Source organism: Corticium candelabrum, chromosome 1 (assembly GCF_963422355.1).
Source record: "Corticium candelabrum chromosome 1, ooCorCand1.1, whole genome shotgun sequence".
NCBI lineage: Eukaryota > Metazoa > Porifera > Homoscleromorpha > Homosclerophorida > Plakinidae > Corticium > Corticium candelabrum.
Window position 1 is genome coordinate 16,354,953 of NC_085085.1, and position 25,118 is coordinate 16,380,070.

Genomic DNA, 25,118 nt, shown 5'->3' on the forward strand with positions numbered 1-25,118 from the left:
GTATCTAGATCTCTAGAGCCTGCTTGCATGCCTTTCACTGTCTTAATTCTCTTTGTGACACTGTTTGCTCCGCTGATAACCAAGACTAGCGGAGACAACGCTAGCTGCTGTCAGGAACGAGTTTATATAAAGTCTCAGATTTTCAAATTTTTGTTGTTGCTTTTATTTATAATTATCTACGCATACTAAACATGCAGTCACGCTAACTAACTAATTAGAAGAACTCACTCTGTCCTGAGCTGCTAGTTGTTTATCTTCTTCTTTCTCAAATGATATGAGAGACTGTTATAAGGTAAAGAGACAAAAATTAGTTGTACTGTACTGTACAGTGCTGCAAACGTGTAGACTGATCAGTATGTATTATACGGGATAATATGCAATAGGTTTGGATCACGTGATGTGCCTTTGAATCGACGGAGAAATGAATCAACAAAAGCCTTCAGGCCTCAGGCAACCTGGCAGGTTACCTCGTCCATCCGGTTTGCAGCAGCCATCTTCAAAGCTGAGGCCTCCATCGAGTAGCTTATCATCGTCTACTTCTACTAGTAGCGCTAGCGGACCTGCAGCCAAGCCATCAAGCATCAGACCTGTTGGTCAGTTAGGTTTGCCTAGCAAGACGATTCCTGGAAAGTCTACTTCGTCTGTTCTCGCTGCTTCCAGCGGCAGCTCACCTAAACCTTCATCGAGACCTTCATCAAGACCTTCGTCTCGACAACCTAGTCCTACACCAGTGGTTCAGACTGTAGTCGAGCATGACTTTTCTGTTGGTGACCACGTTATTGTCAGTGGCTCGAAATCAGGAACAATTCGCTTCCTGGGCACTACAAAGTTTGCCAAAGGAGAATGGGCTGGTGTTGAGTTGAAGGGACCAGAGGGCAAGAATGATGGCAGTGTTGGAGGAGTGAGGTACTTTACGTGTGAGCCGCTGCACGGTGTTTTTGCTAAAGCCCAGAAATTGGAACGACCGAGCAGCATGCCTAGAGCTTCTTCGTCTTCCTCGACTGAGACTGTCTCTTTGTTGGAAGTTGGTGATAAGGTGTTGGTCAGTGGAGTAAAGTCTGGCACACTCAGGTATAAGGGCACTACTGACTTCGCTCAAGGAATATGGGCTGGAGTACAACTTGATGAACCTCAGGGTAAAAACGATGGAGCAGTGGCTGGGAAACGGTTGGTATGTGTTTCATTGATGACTAACAGGTTTTCAGCCATTACATGTTATTTCAGGTATTTCCAGTGTTTACCAAAGTATGGATTGTTTGCTCCTGTTAGTAAAGTGCAGAAGATAGCATTGGCTGCTGCATCTATTTCATCAAATGCAGTCACTGCGGGTACAAAGAAATCTATATCACAGACTGCAGCTCCGGCTGTAGTAGATACTGCATCTAAACTGTCTGCTATGAAAACTCATATGACAGCTAAGACTGTAGCAAGTGTCCTAGATCTAGACGAGGTGATTATTGTAAATTTAAGAAACAGTTGTTTGTGTTATAATCTTATATTATAGACTGTGATAGTAAGATCAGAATCAAGTGGTGGACCTCAGAAGGTACATGTCTTGTAGTTACTATTCAGTTTGTTGTGGTGTAGTGTGTTGGTATGTGAGAATGTAATTGCTTTTTGCATAACATCACTATTATTAATTAATTTTAGTGAAGTGCTTGATAATGTTGTAACTGTATTATCCCGCATTTTGCTGCATGCTCGTATAAGTGGGGTTTACCAAACCTTACATGAGGCAGTCTGGTAACTAAACTGGCATGCCAGTATAGGGTAGATAAGTGCTGACACGATGGGTGATACTGGTGAAGGTGAGACGATAGATATTAACATCCACACACAAAATTTCTATGATGGCAAAGCCGTATGGCACTTTTGAGAGGCAGGGGAGAGACATGATTACCGTGCACGTGGAAGAAAACTCATACCATTGCCACGAAACTGCGTGTACTTTGTCTGACCCTGCATTTTGCTGCATGCCGGTCAACCCCGGAGTATACCAGCACCCTGGTCAACTTTGGAGTATACCGGCATGAAGCAAAATGTGGGGAAATACAGTAGAGTAGCTTCAAAGCAGCTAAAGAGAGCCTACAATAGTTAATCATTGAAGTGGCAATGTATCAGATGAACTGGATGCTAAATGAGATTAGAATAACTAAATGGAGTTATAGTACGTGTATTTGAAAGAATTTTATATGTTTTGTAATTTACTGCATTTATTGACATGGCTAATTGTTAAAAGGCTTTCACGGTTTGAGGAGCTTACAGAAGTTTTCTTTATTTAATTAATACACATTTGTGGATGTTGATATTAATCAGACTTTTAAAATTGCATGGAAATCAGTAACAAACAAGACAGACAATTGCCAGCTGTTGGTGATACGTTAGCATTCTTAAGAATTGCTAGAGATGTTAACTACAACAGATAAAAATTGAAAAGATATGATTGATAAATATACAGAGGAGCTGGATCTCAATTAGCCTAGTTATTTTGTTTGAGGTGTGGATGTCAGTAAATGATCATGTCACTGCTGACTTGGATATTGAACAGATGATTTGTTTTATTGATGACGAAATTGTGGAGTATTGGTGCCAACATAAGTGAATGATGCATGCACTCTAAGCTTAATTATTTAATGTTTTAGTGTGTCCTCTAGTCTAGAATTGGCACATATTTTATTTTTTAGTATAGAATGCAAGTGCAAACATGGGGTCTGATATACTCAGCTATTTGACAACTTCTAAACATATGTATTCTGTTGTTTAATAATATGACATCTGTGTCAATATCACAGTTATTATAGTTGTACAGTGAGACTAATGAGTGCTAACTGTAAAGTAAATCAAATCAAATCTATTGCAGTGAATGTATTTTACTGTAAGTATAGAAATTGGAAGCTTACAAATTGAGTTCAGGATGAATATGAGCAAGATGCCTTCATCACATGTTTGCTATTTCAAGCTTATCTTGAGTTACCTGTTTCTTCCTTGGTTAATGATTTGTGCCATATTGTTTAATGTCATATTTGCTTGCATTTTGGATTATGTTGATGTCTCCTGAAGGCTTTACTATATTTGCACATTCCGATTAATTTTTTATGTATTAGGCCGCACCGAAAAATTGTCAGCTTGGGGTAACCCGCCCACCCGTGTTTGGAGGGCCGCTGGTAATTTTTTTGCGCATGCGCATACCGAGAAATGAAATGTCTTCTGTTACTCTGTGCGTATCCGTGTCCGAGCGAGCACGCGTTTTGAGAGATGGCAAGATTCTTTGTGTGTCTGGGAACTGTAGACTTTGTGAGGTATTGCAGGAGGTTGGATTAGGTGATAGGGTGGACGATGTACATAGCGTGCGAACTGCGACCACAGACACTTCCTCCAAACAAGACACGGAGCTAGATGATGAGGTGCAGCTCCATGCCGAGTTTAAGCATCGATACGTGTCAAACGTCGATGGTAAAACCATATCATAGATATCAAAAAAATAAAAAAAAATAAAAAAAAATCCGCCCGCCTGTCTTTTTCCGCTGCATGTTACCCCAATCAGACAATTTTTTTGTTGCGGCCTTACATGTAATTATTGTGACATTTTGTAGGTTGAAGGCGAAAACCCTTTGACATCTGGGAAAGCTGATAAAGCTGTAGTAAGTGTAAATCATTTAATGCGGCATCATTGTTGCATGTCTTATTACATCTAACTTTGTCCGTTAGGATTCAGATAATAAGAGTGTGCTTGTGGAGTTACAGTCTCAGTTAAAGTATGCTGAGGAACAGCGAGCTCTACTGCAGCACCAACTGGAGTTAGAGAAGAGGTTTTTGTCCCTATTTTTGTAAATAACATCTTCAGACATTGCGTTGTTGTAAATGACTTCGTGTTGCAGAAATAGTGAAGATCTCCAATTTAGACTTGAAGAAGAAAACGTAACCAGAGTGGAACACGAGGAGGTAAGCTTACGAAGTTTAACTTTACTATGTGAATTTATTTTAGTGTAGAGCAGTGATGGTTTGGTGCACTAACTGTAGAACATGGTTGAATTGATGCACTAATGTGGGGCCAGTTTGTGCTAATGTGAATGGCTTAAAAGACTAATGATACTAACACTACTAAACATTATTTTTCCAGGCTACTCCACCTATGATATTGCTTGACTCTGAAGTGAGTGAAATTAAACAACACGCTGAACAACTAAAATGTGAACTTGAACATTCAGAGGTATTGACTGCCAAGTAGAGGTTACTGAATAATGATATGTAGTCAAGAATCTTTAGTATCTTCATAGCAGTTAGTGAATGGGAGTTGGATGAATTACCATGTTTTGTCATGCTGTGGATGCAGAACAGCTGCTAATGTGAATAATGGTGTAATTATGAAGATCTGCACAGCATTGTTTACTTTATACACATATAGTAAATATATTGTGCTCTACAGATGCTCTGACGGCATGTACAGGGATTCTCTAATAATTTCTAAATTAGTCTCTAAACTGTGTTTCTGTAGCTTAGCTTTTTGATGTGCAGTGCATCATGTGGACTTACAGTTAGATGTCATTTTAAGCTCTGGACTTTGTTAATGCTAATTAGTAAGCAGTGATTGCTGGTATATGCTACAATTAGGATCAAGGGAAAGCTGGTAGAACTTTTTGAATGTGCATAGCACTAAGCTAACGGACATGGAGAATCAATTAACTGAGGAGATGTTAGCTGGGGTTGAGTAGCATTATAGTAATGGTGAATTTTTAAGTGTTTGTTGTGTAATTGTTGTAAGATCACGGCTCTTTATATTACATGAGTTTGGAATGAGTCACTTTGTTTTTAATTGAAATCTCCAGGATCATCAAGGTTTGCTTTGCTGTACTTTACAGTATTTTGTGTTAGGGTTAAATAGAGTGCAGGTCATGTTCAGCACATACAGTGTACCAATAATGTTGATGTTAATTTATGGAGCTCTTTATGTGTGATTTATGTTATGTTTTTATAATTGTTGGGTAATTTGTGATCAGGCTCAGCAACAGCTATCAGCCAAAACTATCAGAAAATTAGAAATTGATCTTCAGCAGGCTATCGCAGCATCAACTCGTGCTGAGCAAGAATTGGCTAAAGCTAGAGTATGTTGTGTCTGTATTTGTTAACAGGTGTGTGGCTATTGCATACTGTTGTTGGTGACAGAGTGAGATTGCTTCACAGCATAATGTGATTACTGATCTTGAAGCCAGGGTACAGGATACAGTCTTAAAGTCTGAGGTTACACGTCTTGAAGAATTGCTGCAAGAAGAGAGACAAACTCAAACTAATGCACTTGAAGCGAAAGATCTTGAACTGGCTGACTTGAAAGTATCTGTTGAGATGATGAATCAAGAGTTGGCAAAGCAAACATTAGCAGCCAAGGAGATGAAAGATGAAGTCAGCATGTTGCAACATCAGTTGAAAGAGACTAACAGTCAGCTTGAAGCAGCAACTGTTAGTTATACTTTTTTATTTGTTTGTTGTTGTTAACGTATTATTTTACAGGGATCTGTGGCAACTGATCAACAGGTGTTGAATCAGCTTCGTGCAGATATTGTTGCCAAAGATGTGTGTATCACTTTGCAGCTTCAGCGCATTGATGAGTTGACAAAAGAAGTAGCAAGTCAAGAACAATTGAAACAACAGTTATCTGTAGCTGTTCACAGTAGTGAGGAGCTGACAGCAACCAAAGAAGAGATTGTGGAGATAAGATCTCGATTGGATGCAGAAAAGTCAGAAGCTGAGGAACTGAGGAAATCAGTAGATATGCTGGTGAGTTTGAAAGTAAACAAGTAGAAGTATAAACTAATGGCAGAAATTGAACACAAAATCCTTGGCTGTACAGTTTGAAATGACCATTTTGTCAGTGGATTCGGATTGTGGGAAAAGTAATTTTCATGTTTCTGTAGCGCCAAGAGAAGGACAGTGCTACAGATAGGTGTGGCAGTGTGGAATTAGAACTGAAAGGTAATAATAAAGGCAGTGTTAATGAGATCGGTACTGACTGTTGTGTTGTTATTCAGAAAGTCAGTCTAAGTTAGTGTTTGAGAATGAAAGAACATGCAGATTACAAGAAGATGTTGATTCTTTGACTAAGACTTTAGAAGGTTGGTCATCAGTTGTGACTTAAAATCTGTGTATTGAGCTGACGGGTGTGCTAGATGCACAGCTGGAACTGAAGTTAAGCCAGGAAAAGAATGAACGTTACACAGAAGACAAGACTAATCTTGTAAACACAGTAATTCGATCAGCAGATATTGTCAGTGTACTGCATTTGTTTTGTTGTAGGAGACAAGAATCAGTGAGCTGTTGAAGTCATCCGACAGTAGCTCAGGACAAGTAGCATTGTTAGACAGTGAATTAAAGGAGAGAAACAGGTATGCTTAACTTAATTTTACAGAAAGACTCTTGTTACCGTTGTAATTATGGGAATGAGGGATAGGTGTACTTTGATTTTGTTATCCATTGTTTTGTAAAAGATCTGAAATGACAGGCAGAGACATTACACAAGAACACATACATGATACTGAAACTTAGGCACAAATTGTGATGTAAATTCTTGGTTTATATACACATTCATGAATTCTGAAATTAGAGGCAGAGCTATTAATGTAGACATTCAAAATCTTCATGTATTAGAAGTGGGACTGCAACATCTTTTTGGTTGGTGCCTTACACAAATGCACGTGTGGTAAATTCATGCAGTGTTTTTCTTGTATTAAGTGGGGCTGCTTTATTTATTTACAACACATTTGGTGATTACGCAAGTAGATAATCACGAACGTTTTACTTAATTTATTGTTGTCAACCTTTTTGTATTTGATTTGTGTGTGTGTGTGTGTGTGTGTGTGTGTGTGTGTGTGTGTGTGTGTGTGTGTGTGTGTGTGTGTGTGTGTGTGTGTGTGTGTGTGTGTGTGTGTGCATGCATGCGTGAATGTGTGTGTGCATGCATGCGTGAATGCGTGTGTGCATGTAATTTGTCAAACCATTAATCGAGTATGTACATGAATATTTATATGAAATGCTTATTGTCAAAGGAAATTAGATGAAATGAGGAATGCCATGGCAGACTGTGAAGGCAAGCTGCATACAGCTGAGAAAGAGTTGGGTTTAGTAAAGGTATCAAACAACAGTTAGTTGTCTGCATCTTTCACAACAGAAGTTGTTTGCAGGATCAGTACAACAGTGCACAAGCAACAGTTGCTGATCTTAATATACGAATTGACAGCGAGAGTCAGTCAAAAGAGGAGCTTGTCAGTCAACTGAAGGCTGCTCAGGTTAGCCATTCTACTTACTAAATGCAAGCTTGAAAATAAAGTGTTTACCCATTTTACTGGTAAGGAGGAAACTGAACGTGAGGGGCTTCTTTTGAAAGTGGCTCAGTCTGAGCTTGAAGAAACAAAATCTGCAGGATTGACAACTGCTAGTGAGCTTGCTTCAGCAAATCAAAGAATTGCAGAACTGACTGAAAATGAGTCAAAAATGAAGTCAAGGCTTCAAGATCTTGAGCATTTAGTTAGAGATCATGAAATAGCTGTGTCATTTGCTCGTACTGAGACAGAGTCAAGAGCAGCTACAGAGACAGAACTCAGAACGGAGCTTGCGAAGAAGGTTCAGTCATTATTATTAATACGTCAATGGTTGCTTGATCCACAACGTATTGTCATTGAAGTGTAATGAGCTAATCGAAAAGGAAGCAGAGATACAATTGGCTGGAACTCAGTTGAAAGGCATGTTTGATTATGGATATTTGCTTGAACACAATTTTGAACAAAATTTGCTGTTGCTGCAACACAGATTCAGAATGCAGTCTACAGAGTGTGAAGGACAGTCGAAGTGAACTGGAAAGCCGTGTCTTAGAATTGCAGACTCTTGTGAAGGAACAGGAAGCTGATGTGGCAGTGGAACGCAGCAAGAACGCTGAACTAGATAGGAGACATAGTCAGCTAGTGAGTCTAATTGTAGTGCATGAGAATGTTGCTGCTGTATTTTGGATTGATAGGAAATAGAGAAGAATGAATTGCTGGAGCAATACAATATCAATTCTAACAGTCTAAAAGGTTAGCAATTGCATCGAATAAACATATCAGTTGATGCATTTGCTGTATTCTGGCCTGTGTTGGAGTGTAATGATTTGTCTCAGAACTTGTTCACTTTGTGTAGTTTTAGTCTCATCATATCATTCACTTGTCTTGCACTGTTTGGTTAGATGTAGAAACCAGGTTAGCAGCTCAGTCAGAAGAAGTGGCAATACTAAATACTGAAATTACATCATATAATAAGCAAGTGGAAGGTGTGTGTACTTCTACATGTAGTGAATAGTGTCTTAATACGGCTGTATGTTGTTTTTGTGTTAGATCTTACACTGCAACTTAAATCATCTCAAGACTCTGTAGAGTTTTTGAGTACTGACAAGGGTCGATTAGTAAGGTCTTGGGTACAAACTGAAGTTGGTTGATGAGTGAGTTACTGTTCTGAACAGGAGCAGGAAATGAATGAGCTTTTAAGGACATCTGGTGACAGCTCAAAGCGAATGGTGTACTTGGAAGAACAAGTAAAAGAAAAAAGCCAGTTAGTATTTCTTTATCTCCATTGTCAGTTGTGATTGTAGTAACAGAATTTGCAATGTCAGGGAATTAGAGAAACTTCAGGTCAGTGGTAGAGAAACACAAAGCAAGTTAGAATCAGTAGAAAAACAGCTTACTGCAGCAAAGGTTTGCAGCTTTTTTATTTATGTATCTGTGATGTCACTTACTTGATTTGGAACAAAAAGGTTGAAATCACAGCAGAGCAAGAAAGAAGCAGGACATTAGAATCTGATTTGAGGTTGAAATCTACATTGTCTGATTCAGTCAAAGGAGAAGCTGAATCTGCCCAACAACAGATACAAACTCTAACTGAACATCAAAGTCATTTAGAAGAAAATCTTAGAAAAGTACAGGCTTTGTTGGATAAAGAACAAGCAGCTCAATTGTCCTTGCAAGCAGAAAAAGATTCTAGCTTTAAGATGACTCAAGAGCTTGAACAGAAACTAGATGAGAAGGTTCGACTTTGTGCTAGAATGTGGTTTGTGCTGTGAGGAACTGCAGTTAGAAGTCAATTGTATAGAGTCAGCAACTGCAGGCTACAGACAAAGAGTGGCAGTTGTCTGCTAAGAAACTAAATGGTATGTTGATATCAGAGTTTATCAATGAATCTACTGTTTGGTAGTTTGTTTGTTTAGAGGTGACACAAGAGCTTGAAGATGCTATAAAAACCAAAGCAGAATTGATTGAGAAAACTGCTACATTGGAAGAGGCTGTAAATAGGCTTGAGGAGGAGGTGAAACGCCAAATAAAGCATGTAGCTGACATTGAAGAAGACAAGAAACAGTTGGTATGTTGATAGATTTTTGTCATATTCTTATACCCTATTTACACGAGTACTTGTAAGCGGGCCAGCCCCTGCTGGCTTGGTTTCTACGGTACGTGTAAATGTGGACCAAGCTGTGCCAGCTCGGATCGGTATTTCTAGTCGGGCCAGCTTGGGCCAGCCTGGGCTGGCTAGGTTCTAGTACATCGTGTAAATGCATAGCGTGCTGGAAAACGAGCCGCGCATGCTCATTTGGTACAAATGGCGGGGAGCAAGACAGAGACTCTGTGTCTTGTCCGATTGTGGAGCGACCAAGATGTACAAGAAAGAAAAGATTTGAACTTTGTTGCTGCAACAGTTGCCTGGTGATAGACCTATACGTCTCTTATGAATAGAACGACGTCTCGTATATGTCCTACGCATTTCTTGATATGACTGGTGTAAAGCCATCGAGAAAAATGCGAGCAGCTTGGCTTCTGTCCATTGCAAACGTGAGCAAACTTGAACTATGTCAATCTCAAGTAACTAACGCACGTTAATGACACGCCCATTATGAAAGCACTGGCTTGCTTACAGAGTGTGTCATGTAAACGCGGGCTAGAATGCTGGCTGGCACGGTCTGGCACAGCTCAGCTCGGCTCACTATGCGTGCTCGTGTAAGTGGGTTATTAGTTATTGTGTTTGGCTTGTCACATTGTGGTTGCTCTAATTTTGTAATGTTAGGAGAGTGAATTGAGTGACAACATTAGAAAGGCAGAATTAGTAAGTAGTAATGTGATGGCACTACAAAGTGAGTTACAAGAGAAGGAAAGGTATGATAGTAGTTACAAATATATTACTTAGTACTTCGTTGACTTGATATGTTGCAGCATTTTGACAACAGTGAGGCAAGCCAGTGCTGACCTTCAGCAAAAAGTGGATAATCTGCAGGCTGAAGTTGAGTCAGTGAAAGTATGTCAGTCTTGAGGTGCACATAGCAGAAAGGTGCATGTTGTGATTGTGAATGTTTGTAGGACTTAAACACTAAAGGCCTGGAAAGCATGAAGAAAAAGTGTGATAATGATGTCATGCTGCTTGATGAACAGCTTCAATCTAGGGTGGGTTTGAAGTGTTTTTCTTGCCTGTGTAATTGGATGTGTGTAGTTTGGCTTTACACAGGTAATTGAACTTCAGAAAACACAAGAGGAACTTGCTAAAGTGAGGTCTGTTTTTGAGGAAACAAAGACTGGCATGTTAGTCTTGCAGCAGCAACGTGCATCTGCTACTGAGGAGAGTGTAAGAGTTCAACAAGAGAAGAACGAGGCAGAAAGAATAAAGGAAAGTACTCTTGGAGAATTGAGACAGTCCTTGCAAGAGAAACAGGAGGCAGTAGAGAAATGTGAGGCATTGGTGTTAGAGAGAGATGCTGTTGCTAGAGAGCGGGATAAGGTCATGAGTGACAGTAGTGCATTTGGAGAAATGATCAGAACACTAACAGCTGCCAAAGAGAGTTTGATTGGAGATGTGAAATCAAAGGAGGAGGAATGTGGTATACTGGTTGAACAGGTAATGGGCTTTCCTTACACATCAGATATATCAACGGTGACTCGTAAATGACTGGTTTTAGATTAGCGAACTAACTAAGGAGCTAGAGCAGACAACACAACTGGCAGATGGGAGGCTGGTAAGCTGTCGTGTCCATGTTTTTTGCTAGCTCGCAGATGTGCTTATATGACATGTTAATAGGAGGCCATCACTGCATTAGAATCACAACAGACTGATTTTGAAAACAGAATATCTTTGTTGAGTGATGCATTGGCAAATGCTGAGAATGCAGCAGCCAAGCCTTTGACAGCGACGTTTTTGGACATGAGTAACATGGCTGGTGCAGGTTTAGTGAGTTTGCTCGTTGACTTGGTGCAAGAGGAAAATGGGTCTTTGTGTATTGTCAGATGAAATGCTTATTGCTCGTGTTGAGGAAATGAAAGTGCAACTGGCAGAAGTACAGATAGAAAATGAGTCTCTTCACAATCAGGTGAACCTTTTATTGGTGTGCATGTACTTGATATTTGGATTGGATACATGGAGTCAGTTAGTTTATCTGTTCTGTGTAATCTGCCACTTGCCTGTCTGCTAATGAGCCAGTTGAATTTTTACTTGCGTGGTGTTGTATACATCTGTTGCACTTATTATTTATGTCTGTTTGTTTTTTGTCTGTCTGTTTATTATTCTCCTCATATACTGGTATGTTATTTATTTGTTATTGTAATGTCAGTCATCTTTCTAAATTTGTCTTTGTCTGCTTCTTTCCTCTTGTTGTCTTTGCTCTGATCTGCATTTTTTGCATACTATATATTTGAAGTCTAGCTGGATTTGTAGGTCTTTTAGTATGTCTATGAATATGTATATGCCACTTATCTCTGTCTTTATTTCATTGTGTAATGTCATTGACTGGTTTGTTTATGGTCACCAGATGATACAGTTAATATGAGTTCTAATTGTTTCAGGTTGAGTTTCTTAACACTGTAATTGTTGATCTTCAACGTAAGAATAATATAGCAGAGAAACGATTGATAGCCATGGAGCAAGGCATTGTACTAGATGAATCAGACCTCCAGCTAATGTGATTTCTGACAAACACTCTTAGTTGTGTGTTTTATGTAATTTTAATTAATCTGTTTTAGGGAGGACATTGGTGATGATTTCTCGTTGTCTGCACCTCCAGAAAGACTGTTCTGTGATATCTGTGATGTATTTGATGAACATGATACTGAAGATTGTCCTCAACAAACAATGGAGGATACTATTGAATCTAGCCATCATGGACAACGAGGAGAGGAAAGACCATACTGTGACAATTGTGAAGGTAACTGAACACAGTCAGTTGTGTGTCTGGAATTTGTGACAGATCATGTTTACATGTAGAATTTGGTCACTGGACAGAAGATTGCAATGATAATGAGGTATGTTTGCAACTTGTTTAAATGTGTTTTAGCCTAGTACTAATACACTCTTGTTTTGTAGACGTTTTGATACAAGTGTTTAGGTAGGATTTAATTAGCAGTTGATTCACTGACGTTAACAGAATAGGATGCGTAGGTTGATATTTATCTACAGACAGTAATAAGTTTGCATATTCATTACACAAGAATAGCTTATACTGTTGTGAAATAACGAATTGAATTTTGTTGAGAACAGTCTAGGATGTTTTGCTACGTGAGTTGTGGTAGCTGGCCTAAGCATTTTGTGACAAGCATCATTCTTTTTAGATGTTGTCTTGGCATGTGTGCGACAGTTGGCAAGAATGATTATTGTAAACTTCAGGCATCACACATGATTATTATTCTCACCTGTTGTGTGTGTGTGTGTGTGTGTGTGTGTGTGTGTGTGTGTGTGTGTGTGTGTGTGTGTGTGTGTGTGTGTGTGTGTGTGTGTGTGTGTGTGTGCGTGTGCGTGCATGTGAGCATTTGCTGATCTTTTCAGACAATTTGTTAGTGTACCATGTAGTTTGTTGGGCTTTCTTCACAAACTATGTGTGGCGTTGAGTGAAGCAGAGAAAAAATATGCTGTGGGAGAACGTGAAGCCTTAGCGTGTATGTGGGCATGTGAACGGTGGCACATCTACTTATATGGTCGAAAATTTATATTGCGTACAGATCATCAAGCACTAACTACGCTTTTGTCAGCTAATGGCTCTGGTCATCGACCATTGCGGTTGTATAGGTGGGCAGATAGGCTGTATAGATATGACTTTACTGTTGAATATCGACCAGGAAGATACAATCAGGTGGCGGATTTCTTATCTCGAGTCAAGCTACCAGAAGATCATTCTACATCCAGGAAGCCGACAGTCGATCAGTTTGAGGACAGTGAAATGATTCAGATGTTAGTTACAGTGAGTGACAAAACAGTTTCACAAGAGGAATTAGAGAGAATCTGAGGAAGACAAAGTGTTGCAAGATGTGGTAAAATATGTGCAGGAAGGATGACCTGGGAAGTCACCGGATCCAGTATTGCAGCCATATTTCAATATACAATATGAATTGTTGGTTTGGAGTACAACGGGTAAGTGTCTGGCCAGAGGACAGAGACTGGTTATCCCAAACAAGTTACAGAATTCTAAAGATGGTGCACGAAGGACACATTGGAATGACACGCATGAAACAAAGGGGTCGGGATTCAGTTTGGTGGCCAGGTCTGGACAAACAAATTGAAAAATATGTGAGGAATTGTGATATATGTGTGATGAATGGGAAATTGGTCAAACCTCGAGCTGCTCCCTTACAGCCGGTAGAGTGGCCGGAACAACCTTGGGATAAGTTGCAAATTGACTTTTTGGGGGAAATACAGGCAGCACCGTATAGTCAACGATTTATCACGGTGGTTCATGATATGCATTTGAAATGGTCAGAAATTCAGACAAGTAAAGATGTTACCACAGAGACAGTTATTGCTTTTCTTTGGACACTTTTGTGAGATGGGGTTCACATAGACAAATCATTACTGATAATAGACCGCAATGACATCCTACCGGTTTCAAGAGTTTTTGAAACAACACAACATCAAGCACACACGGACCTCATTTTTACCACCCACAAGGGAACGGGGAGTTGAACAGTTCAACCAAGTGTTGCAGCATGGATTGGTACGTAACACATTTAGCTGAAGGAACATCAGTCACGGTGGCCCTTCAATCAATTCTTTTCAATTTTTATCGAGCAACAAACCATGCCTTAACTGGGAAGTCACCAGCAGAGTTGATGATAGGGAGGAAAATGCGGGAACCGTTATCAATGCTGAACCCAAATACTGCTGGAGAGAAATTACATAGTACTTCTTATCAGAGGATACGGAACAGATTCACCTAAAACAAGCAAAGGAAAAAAATGTATACAGATAACGATAGGTCCGCGGTATATAGATCTTTCCAACCAGGAGACCGGGTTAGGGTAAAATGACCTCATACAGGCCACAAGCTCAAATTAAAGTTGTCAGAACCAATACAAGTCCAGAAGAAACTCGCAGAGTTTTCATATCAATTACAAGATAAATCGCGTTGGCATGTCGATGTGTTAGTGGGGACAAAACGGGAAATTGATCAAAACACAGATGCAAGAGCGGCAGATCCCATGCGCCCTTGGGCTAGGGAGGAAAGGGACGAAGAAGATAGAAGAGAACAACCAGAGGTAGAAACTAAAAGATCAATGAGGAACAGACAAAGACCACAACATCTGAAGGACTATTATGTACAATACAATACTCAGAGGGGACGTAGAAAGGGGATTTTTTGTTATATACGGGTATGCTATATACAGGTATGTCATATACGGGTATGTCATATACGGGTATATGGATTAGAGGAGATGCGGGACTTAGGAGGGCAGTAGTCGGTTGTGCTAACTAATAAGTGGTTGTGCTAACTAATAAGTGGTTGTGCTAACTAATAAGTGGTTGTGCTAGGATACAACAATGAGTCTAAGAACGATTCGTTTAAGTGAGCAAACGGCGACGAAAACGCTTGATGAACTTACGTCGCCCCATTCTTTTGTATTGTAGCTAGGCATTGTGTGTACTTGACAACCAAGAAACACATTCAGGAATCGAATGCCACCTACAGGCAACTATTCACACGTCCCGTATACGTACTTACAGTATGATCAATTCTTTACTACACTGTGCTGCATCTAACACTGTTGATAGTCACTGTTTGCTGATATCAATTTCTATGTCAGTACCATACCACTGTCGTTACAACGGAACTGAGTGCATACCTAGACTGTACATTTCAATTGTCTTGATCGCGATCGCAAAACGACGACTACTTATACCAGGCCTAGAGACGTAATGACAGCTAGGGTTTCAACAAATACGTATTGTCTAGCTAGGACTCGGCGTTTCGGTAGACGGTCTGAAAACTCCGTTGGACGTGTTACTGTAATACTCACGAACGCGAGGCGCCTACGGATACCGTACAACTAGTTAATAAAATAAACAATTGATAACATTCGTATGTATGAACCAATTGCTAATGCAAATTTATATTCTAACGTGACAAGAATAGTTGTGTACACGTGGAGGTTTTGTAGTGCCCGGATGTGGCTGAAGGAATGTGCGAAGTTACAAAGGAGAACTTTTCGTCTTTGCTTCCGGAAATCAGAGAGCTAGTAGACGAAGCTAAGTTCATAGGTAGGTGATATAACGCTTTTCGAGATTTTGTTGAAACCTACGCGTTATTCTTAGCAATCGATGCAGAATTTACCGGCATTTCTCTCCAGACATCCAACAACTTTAGGTTTCTATTTTTGTGTTCTATTTCGATTCCGTTTAATTTATATCTAAATTTATTGGTTCTATCACTGCAGTTTACGTGATGGCGGGTCTTCGCGCTACGGAAAGTTGAAAGCCATTGCAAAGGAATTCAGTTTGTGTCAAATTGGTATGTGACCTAGAATACTTGGTTTTTGCAATTTGTTTGAAGGGAAATTAATTTTAGATAATTCATTAATTCTTAGTGGAGGTTGTGGAGATGTAGTTTTTGAGACAAGATATACTATTAAAAGACATAATTTTTAATAATTTTAGTCAGAAATTTAAAATGTCAGAATTACATTTTAGGGCGTTCTAGAAAGACCTACATTTTGTAGCAGCTTAATGTTTGTATCTGAAGATCAGTCATTTGTTTAGTATTTGCTTTGTTACCTTCACACAATATCGTTTTTTGCTTGACCTTTGTTTTTGGTCTTGTGTTAAAGCCAGCAGCAGCTCATACTAGTTTGCAACAGACAATGCTACAATGAGTCACCATCATTTGGCCTACCTGCATGTTGTTTCCCAGGTTGAACTTTTGTACAACGTTTGAGAATTTTGCAAGATGTTTTTGTTTGTGCAATGTGATTTATGTCTTTTCTTTGTTTTTTGAGTATTTTGCCAAAGTTGTTACTGACAAGATTTCTACAGAGGACAAAGTAGTTGTTGTCAAAGCATTGTAAGTTGTAAGAGATTCAGTGTATGAAACGTCCATTCAATTTTCAATTTTGTTTTGGAAATTGGATTCTAATAAATGGTCTGCAATAACTGCTAAATAAATTTCTTAAATAAAATGAAAAACGGGAATTAAATATTGAATTCACATTGTCAGGAATCATTTTTGTTTGCAATTGAAAAATTGATTTGCTAATTCAGTTAATTCATTAGCTAATTAGGGTGGCAATCAGTGGTTTGCTGGTAACACCAGTCCTGTAATTAGATAAATTGCCAAAATTAGGTGTCTAGAGAAGTGTTGGATTTAATTTGCGCTGGGTACACGTGTACATGCATGTATATGTGATGGCTTTGAGTGATGCTAAAGATTTGGTTGAGCAAATGGTAAAGGAGGGAGAGACACACGCCGCAATCAGTAAAGTGCTAGTGAAAAGAAATCCAAGACAACGCGGTTATTCGGAAAGATTCTGAGCTAAGCCAAGTCCTTGTGAAGCCGTGCATTTAACCAGAAGGAGAAGTCATGACTAGTCAAGCTTGTGCTAGTATTATGTTAAACAAAACGGAAGTGACGAAAGTATTCCTGGTTATTAGTTTTACTTGTACTAGAGTGGTACTTTGAAACGAATTGACATTGCATTTTAGTGGTAAATATTTGTCACTATTCCATATGAGTTGATATCCATATATAATTATGAACAATCTACCTAAAGTGCAAGTTTAATACAATTTTCGTTGTCATGTTTGAACTAAAATTTCAAACACAGTGAACCAAGTCTGAATTTCTGACTTGTAACAGATGATCTGCATCTTGTACATGTAACAGCAGTCGTTTTCTCCCACTCGACACGGAGAGTGGTCAGCATGTACATCATACATAATGATGTAGTGAATACATAGGAAACAGTTATTGAATAATTTAATAAAAACTACTTAATTTACATACATGATACAAACCATTAATGATACCACCAGAAATCTTAGAATGAGCAGACAGCTAAACAGTTGAACTTTTTAAGTTAATTACATCTAAAGTACCTGTATCAAATTGTAATGAATATTGTAGCATGCCATGGGCAACTACCTTGTGTTGTTCTAAATGTAAATTCCCTGCATATTCCATGACATGAGCAACAGAGTTCTTCATGTTTGTGATTCCTGTAATGCAAGCAAGAAAGTTTGGTAGTAGAAATTTGATTTCATAGAAGTAGAAGACAGTGCTAGGTAGCAATCAAGCATCAAATATATTGAAATTTATCAATATGCCAAATATAAACAGCTAAAGAATGTGATTCATCACATTGAATCCACTGGTTTCAATTCAGACTTGAATTGTCCTAACCATCTTATAAAGATTTTTGACTGTACTGCAGTAACACACATACACACACACACACACACACACACACACACACACACACACACACACACACACACACACACACACACTAGCTGGTTATAACTCAACTCAATCCATCCTCACACGTTTCCTTCTGCTGCAGCAGTCATTCCTTTCCAAACCAAATGATGCCAACATTTGATCAGCCAGTTGTCTTTGAAATTTTTACTAGCAGGAATAAATTGTAAGCTTGACGTAAATTACGTAGATAGACAAAAACAAAGAACCATACTAATATGTCTTCGTTTTACGTTTCTGTGTGAGTATATCAGTCAGACGCAAGAAATATTTAACACCCAAGCTAGACTTCTGAACCGTCACTATAGCCAAGCCCCTAATATCAGCGTGTTATTTGAGCGGTTTGCTTGTCAATTGTCACCTAGAGTGTACCTAATGAGTGCAAATACAGTACAAAGGCCGCTTTAAGGCGCCAAGACAAAACCGCCAAGGTGCCTATACCTAATCAACAGGACGTCTCCTATTCTCAATTTTCATTTTAGAACAAAATGAAAATGAACACATACTTTAAACGTTTTTGTTTTTCAAATACTCGTTGCTTTAAAGTTTGATTAATTGACATTGCAATAGCAAGTTGTGCTGTTTTTCTTTTTTTCTGAGATATTCTATAAATTTCATACAGTGTCAATTTTAAATTAACAATTGAATAGACGTCCCATAGATGCAAATTTCAATAAATTGAAATTCAATTTTATTGTTGGATTTAATTTTATGGACGTTCCATACACGCATAGTAAGAGTGACTTTAAGTTAGAAGTGTTGCATATGGCAACTTGATTTAACTCAAATTTTTTAGCACCACAGTAGCCAGGTATAGTGTTGCTGTACGTGTTACAATCACTTGCATTTGCCCACATTTACCTTTACTGTCTTGAGAGTTTGTGTGCTTTGTGGTATGCACATGTATGTTGTTACTATGTTTGCTCTACAGGCTTGTCAATATTTGTCAAAGAAAAAGATGAGAACCAGTAACGAATTTGTAGTTTTTAAATTTGTTTTGTCAAAAGTGTTTCTTGATTTTGCAGATTCATTGCTCATACTTATACATTCTACTTATTCCCTGATCATACAGGCTCAGAAGATGTTCGATTTGGTATTCAAGTGAGAATTATAACATGAAACCCAGGCAGACAGACAGGAACAGGCACACAGTCAGGCAGCGTGGAAGAAGAAAAATAGGATGGAAGAATTAATGAGTTAATTAACTTAAGGAAGGTGGCATATAGTCAATCATCTGTTGACCACAATGATTTATGTGCAAGGAATTAAGCATTGCTCTAGAAAACAATTGATATAGCACGGATTTACACAACATACCAAAGATTTCAGTTACAGTGAATAACACGAGAAACACACATACTTAGCTACTGTCCAGTATATGTAGAAGAACGTAGTTATCACACGACTCTTTTGCCGAATTCATGTGTAACATTAACCAACGAGAGCAGCGTCTAAAGGGTGATGCTGATTTTATCTATACATGTAATTGAATGTCAGTTTACGTATGATTTTGATTTCAGCAGAATTCTTTAATAAGCTAGTTTATCCCATTTGTTTCACTTACTCTAATGAAAGGTAAAAGCAATCTAAAGTTCACGTTACGTACAAGACACCATGAGTAAAAATATAGTACTTAAATACAAATGTGACAAACTGCATTTCTGTAGTCTGCAATTATTTTCTACAACTTATGTAAGTGTGTAACAACGTTTAGACGACATGAATTGCAACACTAGCTATAAGAGTTATAGCTGACTGAGACTGTATAGTATTATGGCAATTGAACAATTGGCTGTTATAGGTTTCCAGTCTGTCATTTCTTAGACAGCACGGCTTCAATTTTAACAAGGTTTGTTCAGGCAGGTTTTTGTGTTTGTTTCTCTATTAGTATGTATTGTGTGCAGTGGATTCAAAATGGAATTGGTTACTTGAATAATCAGCAAGAGAAAGCACTTCGAGAAGCGTCATTGGAAAGCAGGTAACCACACAGTGTTGTGATGATTTAAACCTATTTGTTTCAACACATTTATGTTAATTTGTCATTGAATAACTCAGTGATGATGCAATAGTACAAAAGTTTCGTGAGATTGTGGGGTGGTTGAGAAATGCGAAGTGTGGTGATCAATTGCAGTTGGAAGCAAAACACTGTATATGACTTTGATAAATAATATAACTCAGACTCTAATGAGGTGGTGGTGTTGTAGTTAGTTTTACGGTACGGATGCAGTCTATTATGGATAAGTTACTTCCACCTAACAAAGTCGTTCTTAAAGACATATCTGGTCTACTTGTGAGTATACATGGACCTTTGTTCTTTCTTTTTGATGTGACATTTTTTGCTTTGTTGCACAGTATGCTAAGTGTCTGGATCCTATTGATGACTCGACTGTGTTGCCAGATGATATTTCTGTTGCTTCATGGGATCAGTAAGTTAAGTTGGCTGATCAGTTGTAAACCTGCAGTGTTAGTTTGTGCTGCTTGATTATGTAGAATTGTTGATGAGATGGTTGGCTTTACACATGTGGTAAGGCACTTGTGTCAGTCTGGCAAGGTAAATTTGGGGCAGTTAACTTGGTTACAGATTTAGTGTTCTGAACTGTTGTGTTAACTAGCCAATTGTTGGTCACAATGTCCTTCTAGATCTACTCTTCATATGTGACAAGTTTATCTGTGACTTACCAGGTTACTTTTGAGATCCACTTGAAAGTGTGAATGTGTTGTCTATGGTTGGTGCAACACATTGGGTGGTCTGTACATACGGAAATCTAGTTAATTAAGAGAGTATGGTGAAAACTGTTGTGTGTAGATTCTTATGAGGAGTTCAAAGCAACTGTGCATGCTGCTTTACCAATTGTATATGATACAAAACAGCTGTGTTATGAAATGAAACAGGTATTAATATATATTTTTTCTTTGCAAAGAATTATGTTGTTTAATCAAGTTTTCCCTGTAATACATAGACCATGTTGTATCGAGTGTGTTTATGGCTTTACTTACACGAGCACTTCAGACAAGTTACTAACAAACAGACAGATAGTACTTTCTCATGTTGTGTGTAGATAACGAGTTGTACTAGGCAATGTGCAATGGTTGATTTAGTGCTAGTTTGATTCATGACGTTTAAAAATGACATTTAAAGTTTAATTTTGTTTCATACTTGTTTGTTAACTGCTGATTAGTTTGTAGCACGGGGTGATCGTGAACTTCTTGCATTTAGTTCATTAGCCGATCTCTTCTTTTCTCTCAGCAGGTATATAAGTTCAGCAAACTTTGTCTACCAAGTATTTGAATAGTATGTTCTGTTGATATGTTACTTAGTGCAAGAGCATTGCAGTCACGTTTGATGGCACCTGCAGTTGTGCACTGCACAAAGTCTTCTATTTATGGTATGGTCATTTGAGCAATCATGTTGGTGTTTTGTCAGTGGATTTTGATGCAGATGGGCATCGACATTGGCATGAAGCAGGATTTGATGCTTATATGACTGGCTGTGGTGAGATTTGGCTAATGTGTAGTTGTTGGTTAACATTTCTTTTGATGAGTTTATTGCTTTGTTGCCCACACGACACACACACACACACACACACACACACACACACGCACACACACACACACACACACACACACACACACACGCACACACACACACACACACACACACACACACACACACACCACACATCCACACACATGCACACCATGTCATTACGTTTTTGTATACAGTGAATGGATAAGTGCACATTGATCAGTAACTTTACCTTGATCTGTTTTTTGCAGTTTTTGTTCGTGTTCTCAGTTTTGCATTGACATCAGGTTTCAGGTTATCAGCAACTATTTCTTATATGACAAAGATTGAAGAAAGTGTAGTTGTTGTATTGGTTTAGAGTTGATGAAGTCCAGAAAGCAAAGTTTTCACGATTGTTGCAGTTGGCTAGTCCATACAAGAATCGATTACGGATTCCAAGATCGGCTATATTGTATTGTGTAAGTTATTTTAATTTGAGAATAGATGCTAAAATAACTAGCTAACTGGCACATGTATTGACAGACAAGAGAAAAGCAACAAACACAGAACAGAGAAGCAGACTAACAGGTAGCCAGCTAGTTTTTATACTAGTTTAAACTTTATACACTCATGTGTTTCGATGATGATTTGGAACTGGCTTGTTGTTGACAATGGAAATTTGTTTAAGATCTGAAATTTTATGGTGGCTAATGACGGTGCATTCTCATTTTCTTTAGCAGCTGTTATCTTATTAACTATTACACATAGCAGATTTGGCTGTCGTAGTATGTGTGGTTATTGCATGTTGTGTTGTTTTTGTTTTTGTTGTATTTGTTGTTGTTGTTTTTGTTGTTGTTTTAGGGACAGTATTAATAGTATTACTAATAATATTAATAATATAATATTGGAACCATGGTTCTAAGTGCCACATGCATTGTAAACTAATGGGCAGACAGGCAAGCAGGCAGACAGATGAGCAGAGAAGTGTAATAACAGACTGACCATGAAATTAGTAGGCTCTAAACAATTCCAGCAGAAGCAAGATGCAATGTAAGTGGGGGTTTCTTATGAGTCAGTTGGCAGTGTTTCTGCTTTTTAGAATCTTGAGGGACTTGACAAAAGTCGTTGTTTATATTATCTTCATGTTAGTCCACGTCAAGGAGTTAGTGATTCTGCTTTTTCTCAGGTAAGAATGTTCTTTGTAGATGTGATCTGTGGTCCTCTATTTTGTGTGTTGTAGCTTGCTCAGCTTCTGTCAGGCTTTGGTGCAGTTGAATCACATCAGTTGGACAGACAGCGAGCTCTAGTTGTTGCAGGCAGTAAGAAATGGTATGGTTTGATATACAGTATCTCTTATTACGGGTTATCTCAATACTTTTTTGTTGTGTAGTGGAGACATGCTTCTACAGGATTTTGAAGGCAGTGACGTGTTTATTATGCGTCCATACTGGTTCTTTGATTCTCCTTTTGTTCGGTCAGCAGCTCGGTAATTGATGGCAAAGAGTGTTGTAGGTTGTACTTTTTTTGATTGTTCTTGTGACAGCTGGATTTGTGTTGTGGGTGTCATTCTGCTTGCTAGTGGTTACAAATACGTGAAACTGAGATAATGGCAGAGCAGAGAAGATTAAGTTTGTGAGACTTATCTTTGTGACACTTACCATGGCATATATGGCAACGTAAGTTAACTAACGGTCGTGCTATACAAATGTTAAATATTACAGTTTTTTGATGTGGAAGTGTTTTCATTTGTGATTTTATGACGGTTCCCAAGATAGTCTCTATATTATTTACTGAGTGTATCTGATTAGGCCACTCCAAGAAATATATTAGTTTCTGGTTGCTGCCTGCATAATTTTTGGCTCAGATCAAGAAAAATTATTATTATTACGCATGTGCAATACAATCACTGGATACTATCCTATGTGTTTAGGATGCTGCAATTATGCAAGACAGTAAAACTTCATTATTGGCTACTTGTTGTGTTTGTTTGTTCACCTTTGGTACATATATCGAAACAGTGAAGTCAAATCATGTTATTAGATTTGAAATGGACCTAAAATGCTGTGTATTTTGTCTTCAGAATTAATACCATTGAAATTTATTCGGCGGGCGTAACATAAAGATAATAATGGTGTCATTCATTGGAGGACCACAGACCTGCAGCAGCTTGATCGACAGACCAGGAAACTTCTCTCTGTGCACGGTGTCCACCATCCTGTAGCAGACGTTGGCCGTCTGTACACTCCATGCATCGAGGGTGGTTGAGGGTTACAACAGATAGAGTCGACGTATCAGTCTTGTATTGTGGGGATGGACTGTTACCTTTGTAGCAGCTCTGATCTCTTCATGCAAATGGTACAGGAGTGTGATGCTAGGAGATCCTGGCATTCGATCCAACGCATGGCCCGTCAGTTTACTGCACAGCTGCAGGGGAGTCTCTCTAAGGACAACAAGTCACAGAGCCTGCATGGAAGTGGGACCATCCTGTCTGATGGTGTCTTTGAGCAAGCACCTCAGACAGATGCGAAACGTTTCCGCACGTGCAGCAGTTCTCTTCATGTACAGTCCTGGAGCAGAAAACCTATGCATGGTCAGTATCGCCGTCTCACTGAGAAGCTACCTGTGGACATGAAACCTACAGATGACTGAAGTCATCGAATCTTCCTGCTGCAACTGAGGGACCGGTTGTTGCTGCTCAATACCAAGCTCTTCGGACTCGGTATTATAAGCACAACTTTCTGCATCGAGATGTCAGTCCCACTTGCCGCTTATGTAGTGTAGGCCTGGAAATAGTTGACCACATTGTGGTAGGCTGTAGTGCCTTCGCACCGATGGGCTACGCTGATCGACACAATCAGGTGGTCTCCGTCGTTATCCACTGGGACATTTGTCGTCAGTTTGGGGTTCCAATGGAGAGCAGATGGTACTGGCATAATCCTGATAGGCTTATGGAGATGGACGACATATCTATGATGTGGGATACCACCATCCCTACTGGTAGGAAGATCGGTGCCAATCGTCCTGACATCTGTTTCAGAAATAGGAAGACAAACACTTGTCTTCTTATTGATATCAGCTGTCCTGCTGATGGCAATATCGCCAGGGAACAGGCTGAGAAGTTGCCAAAATACAGTGACTTGCGGGTCAGGTGGAGGTAAGCCGCATGTGGCAGTGTCAAACACTGGTTGTTCCAGTGGTGTTGGGAGTGTTGGGCACAGTGCACGCAGGTATTGCATGGTGACTGGACATTATTCCAGGTCATCACAACCTGCAGCATTTACAGAAAACAGTGCTTCTTGGATCCTGTCAGATCCTACATAAAGTCATGTCTTCTGTTTAGACAGCCATGATGGTCTACACCTCTGAGGCAGGGTTTGCTTCCTGTGCTTACAAGAGACCTTACAAACCAGACTGATCTGGTTGAGCACGGCATAATAGCGTAGTGGTTGGAGTTCTGGTTCTCTGACCATGATGTCCTGGGTTCAATCCCGGGTGGCGACAGCAACATAATGAAACGAGTCTGTTGGTTCTTTCTCACTGTCTATTTGGCTATGTCTGTGAGATTAGACTTTTCCATTGATGGGGAGTTTCTGTGATCTGGCGTGGGGATCATTGGCAATGAGGATCAGTGCTTTCCTGGTAGTCATTGATGTCTACTGGGTGTGCTGTTCAGAGCTGGCGAAATCCTCGTAGCATACGCAATCAGTAATTGATAAGCCAGTTACCAGCGCTATACGGATTACACGGAAACATGTACCTCTCTGGGACTTACCTGCCGGGTTGGTGGGCGCCCAGTTGAGGGTAAAGACCCACTCACCCTACCTAGAGGGTGATGACGACATAATAATAATAAAGAGGTTAACGACAATGCCTACCACTCCATGGTTG

At 39.2% G+C, this 25,118-nt stretch overlaps 2 protein-coding genes across 5 annotated transcripts; both read left to right on the forward strand.

Moving 5' to 3' along the window:
• The first annotated feature begins 417 nt into the window (after positions 1-417).
• Positions 418-12,527, forward strand: LOC134187472 (CAP-Gly domain-containing linker protein 1-like). 2 transcript variants are annotated; one of them, XM_062655595.1, is made up of 38 exons: positions 418-1,167; positions 1,225-1,450; positions 1,505-1,546; positions 3,594-3,641; positions 3,709-3,809; positions 3,879-3,942; positions 4,121-4,210; positions 4,998-5,102; positions 5,164-5,454; positions 5,506-5,772; positions 5,910-5,967; positions 6,024-6,107; positions 6,162-6,229; positions 6,289-6,377; positions 7,038-7,119; positions 7,173-7,277; positions 7,342-7,611; positions 7,673-7,730; positions 7,798-7,949; positions 8,003-8,060; positions 8,210-8,293; positions 8,358-8,425; positions 8,483-8,571; positions 8,633-8,714; positions 8,774-9,043; positions 9,109-9,166; positions 9,224-9,375; positions 10,075-10,163; positions 10,221-10,302; positions 10,365-10,448; positions 10,510-10,896; positions 10,958-11,014; positions 11,077-11,221; positions 11,283-11,365; positions 11,838-11,953; positions 12,015-12,196; positions 12,256-12,293; positions 12,355-12,527. In XM_062655595.1, the coding sequence occupies exons 1-38, from the start codon at positions 422-424 to the stop codon at positions 12,361-12,363; spliced, it is 5,079 nt and encodes a 1,692-aa protein (XP_062511579.1). In that variant the 5' UTR covers positions 418-421; the 3' UTR covers positions 12,364-12,527. The 2 variants fall into 2 exon arrangements, with proteins under 2 accessions (XP_062511579.1, XP_062511588.1); XM_062655604.1 differs by lacking the exon at positions 4,121-4,210.
• A 2,899-nt stretch (positions 12,528-15,426) lies between these two features.
• On the forward strand, positions 15,427-23,332 carry LOC134182258 (poly(A)-specific ribonuclease PARN-like). 3 transcript variants are annotated; one of them, XR_009970304.1, is made up of 23 exons: positions 15,427-15,516; positions 15,571-15,622; positions 15,693-15,766; positions 18,657-18,693; positions 18,751-18,826; positions 19,527-19,574; positions 19,630-19,703; positions 19,781-19,872; positions 19,930-20,015; positions 20,078-20,151; positions 20,216-20,276; positions 20,338-20,407; positions 20,532-20,617; positions 20,905-20,975; positions 21,044-21,111; positions 21,165-21,218; positions 21,503-21,545; positions 21,610-21,709; positions 22,330-22,416; positions 22,471-22,559; positions 22,621-22,716; positions 22,774-22,906; positions 23,161-23,332. XR_009970304.1 is itself a non-coding variant. In XM_062649649.1 (22 exons), the coding sequence occupies exons 1-22, from the start codon at positions 15,438-15,440 to the stop codon at positions 22,835-22,837; spliced, it is 1,581 nt and encodes a 526-aa protein (XP_062505633.1). In that variant the 5' UTR covers positions 15,427-15,437; the 3' UTR covers positions 22,838-23,016. The 3 variants fall into 3 exon arrangements, 1 of the variants encoding a protein (XP_062505633.1); XM_062649649.1 differs by lacking the exon at positions 23,161-23,332 and having other exon boundaries at positions 22,774-23,016; XR_009970305.1 differs by lacking the exons at positions 22,621-22,716; positions 22,774-22,906; positions 23,161-23,332 and adding an exon at positions 21,774-21,818 and having other exon boundaries at positions 22,471-22,521.
• Positions 23,333-25,118: the final 1,786 nt, after the last annotated feature.

Coding starts and splice junctions, on each gene's coding strand:
- LOC134182258 (XM_062649649.1), top strand. CDS start 15,438: ATGTGCGAAGTTACAAAGGAGAACTTTTCGTCTTTGCTTCCGGAAATC. Junction 20,277..20,337: donor ACTTGTGTCAGTCTGGCAAG/GTAAATTTGGGG, acceptor TGTGTTAACTAG/CCAATTGTTGGTCACAATGT. Junction 21,546..21,609: donor GCATTGACATCAGGTTTCAG/GTTATCAGCAAC, acceptor GTATTGGTTTAG/AGTTGATGAAGTCCAGAAAG.
- LOC134187472 (XM_062655595.1), top strand. CDS start 422: ATGAATCAACAAAAGCCTTCAGGCCTCAGGCAACCTGGCAGGTTACCT. Junction 9,167..9,223: donor GTCTGCTAAGAAACTAAATG/GTATGTTGATAT, acceptor TTGTTTGTTTAG/AGGTGACACAAGAGCTTGAA. Junction 10,303..10,364: donor CTGAAGTTGAGTCAGTGAAA/GTATGTCAGTCT, acceptor GAATGTTTGTAG/GACTTAAACACTAAAGGCCT.